The sequence below is a fragment of the Chinchilla lanigera genome, unplaced genomic scaffold (assembly GCF_000276665.1).
Source record: "Chinchilla lanigera isolate Chin_1 unplaced genomic scaffold, ChiLan1.0 scaffold00013, whole genome shotgun sequence".
Classification (NCBI taxonomy): Eukaryota; Metazoa; Chordata; class Mammalia; order Rodentia; family Chinchillidae; genus Chinchilla; species Chinchilla lanigera.
Genome location: NW_004955414.1, coordinates 29950340 through 29965142, shown reverse-complemented (window position 1 = coordinate 29965142; position 14803 = coordinate 29950340). Strand labels below are relative to the sequence as shown.

At 44.3% G+C, this 14803-nt stretch overlaps 1 protein-coding gene across 1 annotated transcript in view; it reads right to left on the bottom strand.

Moving 5' to 3' along the window:
• Positions 1–4963: 4963 nt before the first annotated feature.
• LOC102024556 overlaps positions 4964–14803 on the bottom strand; it is an 11866-nt gene continuing 2026 nt past the window's right edge. Inside the window, exons 2-5 of the mRNA XM_013511743.1 lie at positions 7867–7928; positions 7493–7633; positions 5871–5954; positions 4964–5327 (exon numbers count right to left, since the gene is read on the bottom strand). Coding sequence (XP_013367197.1) covers positions 4964–5327; positions 5871–5954; positions 7493–7633; positions 7867–7928 — 651 coding nt within the window. The remainder of the gene's footprint in view (positions 5328–5870; positions 5955–7492; positions 7634–7866; positions 7929–14803) is intronic.

Genomic DNA, 14803 nt, shown 5'->3' with positions numbered 1-14803 from the left:
GAAGTTTGGGTTTTGTTCATGAAGTCTCTGCCTACCCCTATGTCTTCAAAATGTCTACCTATTTTCTCTCCCAGTAGATTTATTGTTTCTATTTTAAATTTAGATCTTTGACCCATTTTGACTTTAGTGCATGGTGATAGACATGGGTCTAGTTTTAGCCCTTGGCATGTGAGTTTATCTTTAAAAAGGGAGAGAGCAGAAGGAGGTAACATGAGTTTATTTTGCATATAGCTGTTAGATCTGCAAGATACTTTGCCGTAATGAAAAGAATATAATATGTGTGTTATCCATGGATGGTCTTCTAATTATAATTCCTTTCTTTCAGGTCAAAAGAAGCGGCCAGTTCATTTCACTACAACAAGGAAGAAACAGAAGAGCAGTGTAATCAACGATTATGTCCCGTAGTTTGAATGATCTCAAATATTTTCACATGATCTCTATGTTAAATTGGAATCATCTAAATGTCTTAGATGAACTCAGACAGTAAAGTTGGCCTTGCAATCCCCCTCCAACAAGCAGCTGTACAACCCAGTGCGGCTCAGAATGCAGGGCCCTCTCCTATTTTTCTCGCCCCTCCTCCATGACCAGCAGAAGTCACTTTCTTCCCACACTGCCCATTTGCTTAGTTCTCAAGGTCCCTGCAAAGTCAGCTCTAAGCCTTGGAACCCATGTTATAGGCACAAAGTTGCCCCTCACCGCACCTAGATCTGCTCAGCCAGCTGATGGGTCAGGCAGGCAGCACAGTTTCAGGCTGTCTTGTGGACAGTGATGCTAATTTGTAGTGTGGAGAAAGAAAAGACCTGCTGGTGAGAGGCTGGGGATGATGCCTGCTCTGTGGGATCCTCAAGGTGCAGCAGAAGGAGGGACTGGGAGTCTCTGAGGTTAGGAGAGGCCAGAGGAGAAGAGCACGCACCTTGGGACCTTCATAAAAAGAACTAACATCTGATTTGCATCACTTAACCAATTAAGCGTTCCTCGTAAACATGATTATCAAAACAGAAGACCACAAGGGCCATTGGAGGGAATTACCAGGCCAACCTTGCTAGGAGTCCGTCCTAAAAGATGTCACAGAAAATCAGCATCCACTAAGGTTCTTGGTTAGGCCTTGGGGTGCCTGCTGAAACCCTGCTTTTCCCATCCCCAGGGCTCAGCTGCTTTGATGGGAGTAAGGGGTTGAAACCAGAACGACAGCAAACGTGGGAGTGACCTGCAGTCCCAGTCTAAGGCACATGGGCGGTATCTCGGGGGGTGTACTCGAAGGACAGGCAACTAACACATTTCCACAAGAAAAATTTTAAAATTCTTAAATCTTTCCTAAAACAAGCCTAGAAAATAGGGCTTGTGACATCTCCTTTCAGAAGGGATTACCTGTGCTTCTGCACAGCTATTCTTGCTGCTTGAGCTGGATCACAGGGACGGTCTGCCATATCTCGGGCGGAGTCACCCCAGGCTAACACTGCTGCTAAGGAACACACCTTTGGGACATGAAACATGGGCCAGAGCAACGAGCCCCACAGCTCAGTTTTATAATTTTTGAACCCAGTGGTCAGACATGAGGGGCGTACTAACCGGTGTTCAGGAACTGCTGTTGTATTTTCTAATCTCTATTCTTACAATAAATCTTGGTCTATCTTGGTGCATCCTGAAGTCCCTAGCATTCTGTGTCATGAGCAAAACCTGTAATACCAGCCTAAAGAACAAGCAAAGAAGAGGAACCATGTGCACCAGGCTTTAAGAAAGAAACAAGAAGAAACCAAGAAGAAGTAGGAGGAGCTCACTCGGCGTTCTGGGCACCCCAACGTGAAGGCAAAGGTTGCACTGCAAACTGCTGGCCATTTCCCTCTTCCTGCCAGTTGTTGCAGGACAAAGAAGGTAGGACATTTGTTTAGATTTTGCCAGTTCATATCCAGCACATAGGTACTCAGCTTAATGTACACTTAGATCTGGAGCTGTCGAGTTCCGGGGGTGGGGTGGGGGGAGACGCGCCAGACAGTGCCAGCAGGGGGCCGCTCTGATTGGTGGAGCGAGCAGGAGGCGCAGGCACGAGGGCAGCTGTACATTCTCCAGTAGGAGCGCTCAGAGGTGCAGGGTACAGCGAGCGGACAAGGGACAGGGAGAGGACGGTGTGCATTCCTCATGCTGTTCCGTCCCTCACGCCCAGCAAGGCAGTGCTGGGGCCAGGCCAGGACGGGTCTCTCTTCCAAGCTCAGAGCACACAGGGAGCTGGGGCAGGGGCAGGGGCAGGGGCAGCGGCAGGGGCGCTCCCTGGTCCTGTGACAACATGCACATCTACGTAGAGACCCCAGCCCTACCTCAGACACTGTCCTACCTGTCCCCACCCCCTGCAAGGGCTTCCTTTCCGCCTTGGGAGTATGAAATGTAGGCCCCTGCAGGGATTTAAGAAAACATACAAAGGTAGCCAGAGAGGCCCCTGTTTCTCCACAGCTTCTTGAGAGGTCAATTGTGTTAGTTTCCGGCCTTCATACTTACCTTAAGTAACCATCTCAGTCTTTGAAAAAGTTCTCTCCACGGTGAAAAAAAATCCACAATTTCCTATTTCACTTCCTAACAGCGACTGAGGACAGAAACTTTTGTGCAGTCCCGCCATAGTCACTCCAGACACGGGTGACCTCTGTTTTCAGTGGAGAACACAGCAGGACCCCCACGTCGTGCTGACCAGTGCAGCCTGCTGGTTTCCTGGCCAGGGTCTCTCTCTGACCTCTCGGTGCTCCTGTCTTCCTAGGTGAGAGCCTTACCTGCAGCCTTTTGTCTCCTGCTCCGTTACACCTCACTGGTTTTCATCTATCTGCACATAGTGATGCACCAGTGCGGCCAGCAGGAGGCGCGCTTCCGCCTCACTGAGTGTAACTGGATCTGGGCTAGGCGGGGAAGCAAACTGGGTGTAGGCTCTTAGCTCCTGGTTTGTCCTCCCCAGGACAGGTAGCCAGGCCTCCGGGCCCCTGCTTCTTCTGCTGAGAATGTGGCCACCTTGATCCCCAGCGATTTGGGCTCAAGGTCATTGCCCGCCTGAAGATTGCTGCGACTCAGGAGGCCAGTGGGGTCCTGAGAGGGGGCGACGGGAGATTAAGAAAAGACAAGACACATAATAAAAGGAAAGCTGGGACTGGGTGGGACCTGATCTCTCTGATGAAGAGCACGGTCTTTGTCTTTATTTATACATAGTAAAAAGGGGGCAAGCGCGCAACGGAGGAGCAAGGGCAAGATCTCAGTGTTTTGCTGAGAACATGGAGAGTGAAACATTTTCAGAGCTATCTGTGCTGTATTTAACAGGGAGGAACACCAAGGCGGGACACCTGCTGATATTCCACTGAGCTAGAGGTCAACTTATTTGCACAGTCTGCCTCCGGCAGCCCGTGTCCAGGGACTGGCTTTGCCTCAGTCCCAACAACCTGTTCACGGGGCTCGCCTCTGGCGCTCCATGTTCTCAGGGCTGGTCTTGCTGTAGCCCTGGATGTGCGGTCGGCCGATCTCCAGCTCAGCCGCTCCCCACAGAAGATGCTGAGTCACTGGAAGCCAAACACTGTCGTGGTCCCTGAGGAATGGCAGCGTCTCATCCCAGAGGCAGTGGGAGAAGAGTGCGCTCCTGCTGGGGCTGCCCATCTCCCAGGGACCAGACCCTGAGGGGTAGGATGGAGAGACCCGGCGCTCATGATGACTTTCTGTGAGAGGAGAATGATGCCACCCCTAGACACAGCCAATCAGTCCCAAGCTGGGCCCACCTCAGTTTTTTGAAGTAACCAGGAACATTAGAGGTTTCTCTCACTAATGCGCCAAGCCAGGCCAGCTAGGGCTCAGTTTCCTGCGTACTTCCTGGAACCAAGGCTAAAAGCTTCATCTCCATTTCTGGGCAGAGCTTCTGCCTGAATTCATACTTTCTCCCCTACAGTGCCAGCCCACCAGCCTAGATGGTCTCCCTGTCCGTCAGTCCTACAGTCCTGGATTTCCTCAGCTTTCCTCAGGCAAAGCAACTTCCCAGCCAGGCATCCTCACGTCTCCTCAGGCTTCAAATCCCATGTCCACAGCTGCCTGCCCCTTCACACTTGCCCCATGGAAGATGTCTCCAAGCACCTTCTGAGTCCAGAGCAACATGCAGAGCGGGGAAACGGGGGTCGCAATCGTCCTCCTGTGGTCTGCCTTCTTGCTGGGAATTTACATCTCCGGGGTCCACGCAGTTCTGCATTTGGCAGGGGGCTCCCCAGGGTGTCTCTTAGGATGTGCCATGTCTTTGGTGATCCTTCTCCAAAAGGAGACAGGGTGGCTGCAGACCAGCCTTCCAGGGCTGTCTCTCTCCCTGTGTGACCCCTTCTCCAGGCCTCTTATCTCTGCACCAACGGGCGGCCTTGAAGGTCAAAGACACCCATGAATGCCAATGGTTCCGAAGCTTAAACACAGGGAGACAAGCCCAGGCCTGAGGATTTGGAATTTGGCCTGGGGTTGGAGGGCCTGAGAAAGGTACCAAGGACCCTGGGACTATCCTTCCCCTTGCAAGTGTGTTTACTTATTTCAATAACCTAGAGAAATATACACACTTGCTGTGTTGCATTCCTAGTCCCCGGGACATTGAATGACAGACAGAGAGCCCAGAGAGCCCAAGGCTTTTTACATGCAGACAGCCTGGCCCTCTGCAGGAGCTGAGCATTGCAACTTTCCTTAAACTCAGTAGGTGCTTCATCCATCCCCCGCAAGACCACTGTGGGCACTGGACCAAACCCTACCCCCACCCCACCCCAGAACTGTCTACACACGTACAGGCCGCAGCGCGCATGCGCATCTGATCCTGAGCCCTATCCTCCCCAGGCCTGGGACCGTCGCAAGGAGGCGCCAGGCTGCAGACAGGAGGGGAACTGGGACCTACTGGAAGAGTGACTGGAATCCGAGTTTACCACCCCTGCCCCGCAGCCGACAACCTCTGAGAGGGAGCCTCACTGATCAAAAGGAGGAACTACAGGGAAGACCAGACGAGGGACCAGGCTGATGGAAAGGCCAGGCGAAGCCCAGCGGTCGGAGACTCAGACACCCGCGGGCTGACCGTGCAGTGGATACCGCCCCTCCTGGACCCGCGCCTTGCCCAGCGCAGCACCGCCAAGTAGGCCCCTCTCCAGCTTCCAGCCAGACACCACCGCCTTCCGGCCCATCCATCAGGGCCAGGGCAGCCTTTCAGGGTTCGGTTTGCACAGCTGCGTAGAGGCCCTGGTCTGCTGACACCGCCGCCCAGGGCGGCCAGGCCGGCTGCACCTGCGCCGCTCTCCCGGCCCAGGCGCTCCGCGGTCCGTCCTCCAGCGCCCTCCAGCGGAGCACAGCGGGCACTGCGGGCCCAAAGGTCAGCAGTGTCTTAGCTCAGCCAAGGTCACGCTCCTGGATTTTTCCTACACACCCAAAGCCCTCCGTATTCTAAATACACGCCCCACGGGGGTCGCCACCTCCCGGGCATCTGCTCCCTAGCTCGTTCATTGTGACTCCCAGATGCCCGTCTTGGCCACCAGCCAACGCAGCCTTGGTATCCCCGCCCCATGCTCAGACCACCAGGCTGCACCCACGCCCTCTCCCATCCCCTTCAAAGTGAAACACTTTTCAGGAAGGGCCGCTTCACAGAGTAGACTGCGCCCCAGTCTCCCGGCCCTCGCCTCTGTGACTCCACTTCAGCTTGGAAATTCGCCCGTCTGCGGGCATCACTCCTGCGGTGTCGGCAGAGGGCGCTGTTTTCATGTTTTGCTGCCCTTTTCACCCTTTCACCTGAGTTCAGAAAGCCTGAGCAAAAACTGATGCCCAGCACAGGCTCCCAGGAAAAGTGTGTGGAAACTGATTTCATTTTCAGAAACCTGCTCAGTCTAAAACCGCCCTGTGCTTACAGTCCACCGTTCTTTGAGCCTCCCAAAATGAAAGCTACCCTGTCACAGGCCATTGGGTTTCGCAAAGCATAGGCACAGTGAGAGCTAGGGAAATATGCATAAATAAATTCTACTGGAATCTAGCAAATATTCTTGCTGCTACCTGGTGCATTTCCCAACCAAGAGTAAATCCTGAGAGCATTTTCATTTGATATTTGGTCTCTGCTTGAACTGGGAAAGGAAACTGCTGGGGTACAGATTCCTCTCCCTCTGTTTGGTAAACAAAATCGATTTTCAGATAAAGGAGCCCTGTGAGCCCGAGAAAGGTGATGCGAGGGAGGCACCACCTCCCTGCAAAATTTAAAGAAGCACCAAAAATCTCAAGAATCCGAATTTATATTTTAGCTGTGATGTTTGAAAGATAAAAAATGAACACAAAAATCCATGATGAATAAAAAACATTGGGCCAGAAACAGTGAAGCAACTGCGTCCCCTGTAAATGCCGCCTCTATAATGTCCTCATTTATAATGTTGATGTTTTATGCATGAATGTGTGCACTGATTTTCATTTTTTAAATGTTGCTGCATTGGCTCGGGCAGCCATAACAAAATTCCATAGAATGAATGGCTATACTTTCCAATATCTCCACAGGCTGGGAAGTCCAAGACCAAGCTGCCCACCCACTGGGCTCCTAGTGAGGGTGTTCTTCCTACTTTATAGATGGCTGCCTTCTTACGGTGACTGTAGGGGGCAATGAATCTTAGCATATTATTTTAGATAAAATAGTTTTAGTAAAAGCCTAAGCGGTGCCTTGGGAAGCCTCCCAGGACAGTGTAAGAGCTAATTCCCTAGATCAACTCTGCCCACGAATGTCCCCCCAAGATAAGGGGCTCCTAGGCCTAGGTAACCCTCCATGGCCCTGCCTGGGCAGTTCCATCTCCTGGCCCTAGGTAAACATTGTAACCCTAAAGGAATGCATAGGCTATAAAAAAGGAGACAAATGGAACATAATGGGAGAAACATCTATCATGGTTAGACATGCGACCTGCAACTGACTTGGGGCCCCACAGGATGAGAGAAAGACCATATGGCCACCGGGGTCAGAGAATGTAACATCCCAATCTGTTACCACGGAAACCAAAAATGTATATAAGGTGGAACGAAGTTGGCCATTTGCCCACTTCCCTGATTGGCAACTGGAAGGAAGGGTGGCTAGCCTCAAAATTAAACTCTGAGTTTCTTCTCAATGGACTCAGGTCTCTTGTGGAATACAGCCCAACTTATGCCAGGGGATTTCTGCCGTAACATGCCCTCATATGGCAGAGAGACAGCAGCAGCAAACTCAGGGCTGTCTCTTCTTATAAGGGCACCAATCCCATCACTACTCTGTGACCTCCCCTAAATCTAATGATGCCTCAAGGACCCTACATCCAAATGTCATCACCCTAGAGGGAAGAACTCTAATGTCTGAATTTGTGTTGAGAGATGCAATTCAATCCATAGTAAGTGTGTTAATGCATTCTTTACCTTAATTACTGTGGTAGTCAAAGTTCACCAGAGAAACCCACTGATAAGACATATATAGATATAGATATAAATATATAGATATAGATATAATTTATCACAATTATTTTATATTTACTGTGAGATATTGGCTTGCAAAATTACAGAGGCTGAGAAGTCCCACAATCTGCAAGCTGGAGACCTAGGAAACTGGTGGCGTAGCTTGAAGACCTGAGCACCACAGAGCCAATCATACATACTGCTGTCCAATTCTGAAGGCCTGAAAATCAGAAGACCCAAAAGGAAGAAAAAACTAATGTCCCAGCTCAAGCAGTCAGGCAGAGAAAGGGTAAATCCAACCTTTCCCAACCTCTTTGTTCAGTGGGCCTCTGCACCATCAGCTTTACCCAGTCCACCAATCCAAGTGCTCACCACTTTCAGAATCACCATTATACAGTATATCCTCGCTAGTATAAGGGTTCTTTCACTCAGTATAATGTTTTTGAGGTTTACCTGTCTGGTTCCATGAGCCAGGCTGCTTTTCCTCCCAGTTTTTCTTGCTGAATAGCATTCCACTGCAGGAATATACCACAGTTATTTGTCAGTTATATTTTTGATAGGCACTCAGGTTCTGTTCAATTATTTTTTAATTTTTTAAATTCAAGTACTAGGAATTTCATCTTTTATTATGAGTAAGACCATACATTTTCATTTTTAACCCACTTTAATTTTTTTAGAAAATTTTATATATATACATATATATATATATACTCACAACCTTTGTGTAATAATTTATTGGAATTTCAAAGATTTTATTATACATCTGAGGGCCTTTTTAATAGTAAAGATATTACCTTCATAACTATCTTATTGTTTGATATTTTGCTAACTTTTAGTTAGCCAATAATGTTCAATTTTCAAAATTTACTTTTAAAATAAGGGTTCCTTTTATAATATACTCTAAAATAATCCAGGAGGGTTAATTATATATATTTTAAACAAACTATTATTCTCTGAAAATTTAATACTGCTATTGTCATAATACTCATACATGCAATCATACACACAAAAATTTACAGAGAGAAAATGGATGGCTTAAATTTGATTTTAAATAAACCAACAGCTAACATCATATTACATGGTCAAAGGCTGAAAATTTTCACTTTAAAATCAAGAACAAGACAAAGATGTCCATTATCACCACTTCTGTTCAATATAGTTCTGGAAATATTAGAGCAATTAGACAAGAGAAAAAAATAAAAAATAAAGATAAGCAAGGAAGAAGTTAAATTATCATTATTCACAGATCACATGATACTCTACATAGAAGCCCCAAAACCTCCACCAAAAAACTTGTAGATTTAATATCCAAATTCAGTAGTGTAGTGGGATACAAAGTCAACACTCAAAAATCAATAGCATTCCTGTACACAAGTAACAAACTCACAGAGAAATTAGGGAAAGCACACACTTCACATAGCATCTAAAAACATGAAATACTTAGGAATTAATCTAACATAGGATGCAAAATATCTGTACAGTAAAAATTACAGTACCCTAAAAAAGGAGATAAAAGAGGATAACAGAAAGTGGAAAGCTATCCCTTGCTCTTGGCTAGAACCAACATTGTAAAAATGGCCATACTTCCAAAACTGCTATACAGATTGAATGCAATCCCAGTCAAAATACCATGAGTATACTTCACAGAACTAGAGAAAACATTCATAAAATTCATTTGGAACCAGAAGAGACCTAGAACAGCAAAAGCAATTCTGGGCAACAAAGGCAAGGCAGGGGGCACCACAACCCCAGACCTGAAATTACACTACAAAGCTACTGTGAAAAAATCAATGTGGTATTGGAAAAAAAGGAAAAAAAAATGCCAGAGGATCAGTGGGACAGAATAGAAGATGCAGACACAGCCCCAAACACATTCAGCCACCTTATCTTTGACAAAGGGACCAAACATGTTCACTGGAAGAAAGTCTCTTTAATAAATGGTGCTGGAAAAACTGGCTTTTCACATGCTAAAGGCTAAAACTAGACACATGTCTATCACCATGCACTAAACTAAAGTCATAATGGATCAAAGATCCAAATATTAAAACACAAACATTAAATTTACTGGAAGAGAAAACAGGTAGAAATCGTGAAGATATAGGTGTAGGTAGAGACTTCATTAAAAAAAAAAACCCAGACTGCAAGGGAAATACTACAAAGAATCAACAAATGGGATCTCAGCTTATTAAAAAGCTTTTGCACAACAAAATAAATCACCAACACAGTGAAAAAATAACCCACAGAGTGGGAAAAAATATTGTCATCTGTCCCTCAAGGAATTTACATCTGAAACATATAAAGAATTGAAAAAAAATCAGATGCCCCCAAACTCAAACACCCAATCCCAAAATGGACATCTGAGATGAATAAGCACTTCTCAGATGAAGAAATACAAGTGGCAAATAAATATATTAAAAAAGTTCAACAACCTTGGTCATTTGAGAGATGAAAATTAAAACACCAAGATTCCAACTCACTCCAGAGAGATTGGCTACCATTCAGAAATCAACCAATAACAAATGCTGGCAGGACTGTGGGGAAAAAGGAACGCTTCTCCATTGTTGGTGGGAGTATAGACTGGTGCAACCACTGTGGAAATCAGTGTGGTGATTCCATAAAAATCTGGGATTAGAGGTCCTGTTTAATGCAGCTATTCCCCTTCTGAGTATCTTCCCAGAAGAGTTAGAAACATCCTACCACAGCAATACATGTGCACCCATGTTTATAGAAGCACAATTTGTAATAGCTAAATCTTGGAAACAATCCAAATGTCCATCAACCGAGAAAAGGATATGACAGATGTGGGTTTTTTTATAATGGAGTACTATTCAGCCATAAAGAAGGATAAACTTGAGACCTTTATAGGTAAATGGATTCCACTTGAGACCATCCTCATAAGAGAAATAAACCAGACACATATGTGTAAACATCATATTGTCCCACTAGCATGAGAAGCTGAACAAGTAAATAAAATCCAAAATGTACAATAGATATTGTGAACTGGGAAAAAATTGTTCAAAAGAAAAGACCAACTGTGATGGGAAAAGGGAAAAAGAAGAAAAGGAAAAATAAAAAATACATTTATACACAAGATAGTTATACAGCTAATTGCTCTTAGTTCATTGAAAAGAAAGGTTTGTGCTAACATTGTTTGGACAATTTTTCATGTTTGCATCTTCTACACTGAATAACTCCTATAAAAACAGCAATACACAATGTACTAATTATTGTAGCTCTCCTACTAACCTGTTTTGAAACTGTTTTATTTTTATTTTTTAAATTAAAAAAGTAATGAATTTGATTTTAAATGAATATATAAGTTCTTGGTCATTACTAGATTCATAGCTGAGAGCTTAGGATGAAGTTCTGAAATTGAATAATAAATCTTGTAGCCAAAATGTACTTTTTCAAAGTTTTCATTTGCCCTAGGATAATAGTACAGAAAAACTGCATCAGAGCTTAGGTTAAAATACTGCTTTTGGAGCAATCCATGTACAAGCAAGACAATATTTTTTACTCTAGATATTTCTATGTTGGCAGTGTTTTAAAATCCCTAATTAACTGGAGTGCTCCAAACTGGACAAAGATTATGGTTTTCAAAGGAGAGTGCCAGAAGTCTTCTATTATTTCATGAAAAAGCAGAAAGGAAAGGAAATGATTGTTAGCCTGCTGTATATTAGGATACTATCAAAGGGTTCTACAGCCCTTACGTTTGGGTGGTTGGGAACCTCAAATCCAGGCAGAAGGTACCCAAATGGGGATCCTACTTAATGGTCTGGCAGTGATTAACTAATGTTTGAAATCTACACCATGAAAACTATTTCAGACAAACAAAATCCTGTAGGAAGGCAGGATGCTCATTATAACACTATTAGCCTTACTACAAACAAATGCAAAGAAAATTTTGAAAGTCTGACTGTGTATCTAATTGTAAGATTATATGATAAAAATGACACACAAAAATGAAAAGTTATCAAACTAAGACTTGAGACCAAAAATGAGATACCAGACTTCTACGAATTCTTAAACTTGAATTTATTAATAATGTTACCAATTTATCTAAATCTACAAATCAACATTTGTACAATTCCAGCATAGGTTTTTGTTTTTGTTTTTTCAAAAATGGGTTCCTCAGATATATTTCTGCCGTTTGTGTTAGGATATTTAGCTCTCCAGGGTAATGGCTGTGTTCAAAGGAAAATATAGCCAGGTCTTTCTGCTTGGAACAAACTGATTTATAATGGAAGGCACAAAATGGTAGAACAGAAATGATCCAAGATACTAGGTGGGCAACTTCCAGTTTTGCAGCCAAAATTATGTATTTGTCTATTAATTTCAGAATAAATCCCACAAAACTCTAAATGATTAAAGCAATATAGAAAACTTGATGAGGAGAAAATTTCTCAGTTCATTTTATTGTGTTGACAAATCTGCTTAAACAAATCAATCCACTTTGCTTAAATTGGGACGGACCCATCTCTGACTTGACTTCAGATAGGAGAGCAGCAAAGGATGCTGTTCCAGGTCATCACTCACTCTCACGCAGCTGTCACAGTCTGGGCAAATGGGAAGCGCACAAGAGTCCAGGAATCCACACGCTGTGTACTTGTTTCCCCCACCAACTTAACGCGTGACCTTGAGCGAGTCACTTGTTCACTTAAGGCCTCTCAGCCTTCACTCTTGAAGAGAGCTTTTGGGTTAAGTGCTTCTGAATGTTCCTTCCAAATTTAGAATTCTATAAAGTTGCCTAACTGTTGTGCTATGCTAACCCTACACGATTTATTAAACCAGGTCATTTTATGCCTTCCAGAAGTACAGCTGAGATGTGCAAAGATGTATCACTGCAGTGTGAGGGATAATGAGGACAACTACTGTTTCATTCCCTAAAGAGGAGAGGTAAGCAATTTTCAGCCAAGACCGAGGAAGGAGCGGAGGAGCAGGGAAGGAGGGGAGGAGCACGAAGTCTTACAGTCCAAGTTTCAGTAAGACTTAGTGTTGCTTACTTAAAGTAGGCCTACACTGTATCTGGCGCCTTGCTTCCCTGAGAAGATTGCCTGTGGCTAACACCATGTCTTGCTTCCCATCACTATTATCTGCTCAGTCCATCTGAAGTAAAGCATGTCACCCTAAGGAGTCTTGACAGTGGATTATTCTAAACCCATCCAGTCAACCAACCACCACATAAACAGCCTAAGCATGGACCGGGGTGTTGGAGTTCATGAGAAGATTAAAATGGGGCTCCTTCCTCCAGAAGCCAGGGTCATCATCCTCAGGAAATGACTAATGAAAAAAGAAGGCAAGAAAAGTGAAACTGAATGCTGAGCTGCTTTCTAAGACAGGTAAATGCTAAAAGATATCAGAGATGGCCCCTGGCAGGGGTAGCCTGGAGCAGGCCTGAGAAGGATGGGTGTGAGGACAGGCCAGAAGTAGGAAGCCAGGTTTTCCGGTGGGAAGTCTTCCTGACCCCCAACTCCAGCGGGCCCAGAATTTTCTCCACTCCTACCCTCATGCTACAAATTCTGGTCTCCAAAATTCCAGAGAAATAAACATTCTGTGCCACCAGGCACCTACAAATGTGCTTTCAGAAAAGCAGAAGATATTTTCAAAGTTGTTGAGGTAAATGACCTGAGTATGATGCCCCGGATATAGCATCCAGGTACAGGGTCCAGGTTGTCCATTCCATGAGGCAAACAAGCTCCACAAATAATATCAAAGAATTTCTCAACTTGTTTTACAATGATTAAAATTATATTTTGATTCAAAGTAAAGGCCAGATGACTATTCTGTGTCCTCTGAGAATACTTTCTGGATAACAAAATTCAATCTTTCGTTTGTGTTTTGTGTTTTAGAAATGTTCAATCTTTTGTTTGTGTTTTGTGCTAGTTGTTTTGTGTTTTAGAAATGGGCAAATCTTCCAAAAGTATACTATCTATTTCCTCTGCCTTAAATCAGAGTATTCTTAAATAATTTTAATCTTTGATGAGTATTTAATGAGAACATAAATTAATTGGTTCTTTGTCCACATGACAGCCTCAGGCTTTGAGATGTATGAGGCTGACATTTCCTCCTTAAATAATCCCAGGCTATTGTGCATTCCGGTTTCTCATATCAATGTTTTCTAATTATTATTTCCCTTTTCATGATTAGATTGATGGATGTCATTGCTGGCATCGTTATTGTACTTATCTCTAATATCAGTTCAATCGACCTAGTATTTACACTGATTCTTTACATCTATTTTCAGAAGCATAGTATAAGAATGTTGATTAAAATTATTTGTAAAGCAAGAGTAATAATGCTGCAGAGTAGGACTTACATGTCTCTGAATAATGTTCATGAGTTTTAAAACATAAACTCCTTTCCTACTTGGCATTCAGTGTCCCACATAGGACATCAGTAAGACTTACTCTGAACGTGAACACACTCCTGCAGAGGATAATTCCTGGAGATACACTGATTCTGAGCTCCCGACAGCAGGTCCTGACCCCCAAGGCTGATCGTATTTCCTGTGTATGGGTGCTTATAGAATTGTTTCTTTATGTCAGGAAATATAACTGTAATAGTAATTCTAGTTGTGATTACTTGATTGATGTTTGCATCCTCCAGGAGACTGTAAACCTCAAGAATGTAAGAACCATGACTAGCTTTGTGCACCATTCTGTGCCCAGTACCCAGTATTGTAAGTGCTTAACATTCTTTGATGCCCATTCATGTTGTGGTAATGACCGAAGGACACAATTCTGGGTGAGTGCGGAGCCCAGAATTCTTGTTGCACTGGAGCTGTCTTAGGCGATCTTGACAGAACATACAACCTCTTCTAATTACAACATTTGCAAGGGGGCCAATTAGTGTTCCTCTAGTTTTTGGTTTCTATTCTATTCAAATGCAAGGAAAGGAAGACAAGAATAGGAAGTGGCCCAGTGGGAAACCAGAGGGGAGGCAGTACCAAAGGGTTGGGAACCTTCAGGACAACAGGAAAGGGTCCTGGTTCTGAGAAACATGATTCCTTTGAATTGATGTACCTTCTGGAAAAAATTATGAAAGGAAAGAGTTTCTCACTGAAACACTTTCTTCCCTTTTTACATCCTTTTTTTTTTTTTTTTTTTTTTGTCTTTATGAGACAGGGTTTCACTGTGCAGTTCAGGCTGGTCTTAAACTCACTTTGTAGCTCAGGCTGGCCTCGAATTTGCGGGGATCTTCCTCCCTCAGCCTCCCCAGTGCTGGGATTACAGGCATGCACCATCACATCTAGCCGTACATCCTTTTCTTAAATCCTCACATCAACCACCACCACCACCATCCCCATGCCAACACCTTCAACAAATCAGAGTCATGTTGTCTCCTGTTCTGTCTTGACTCCCAAATATTGGAACAAACTCATATATATATA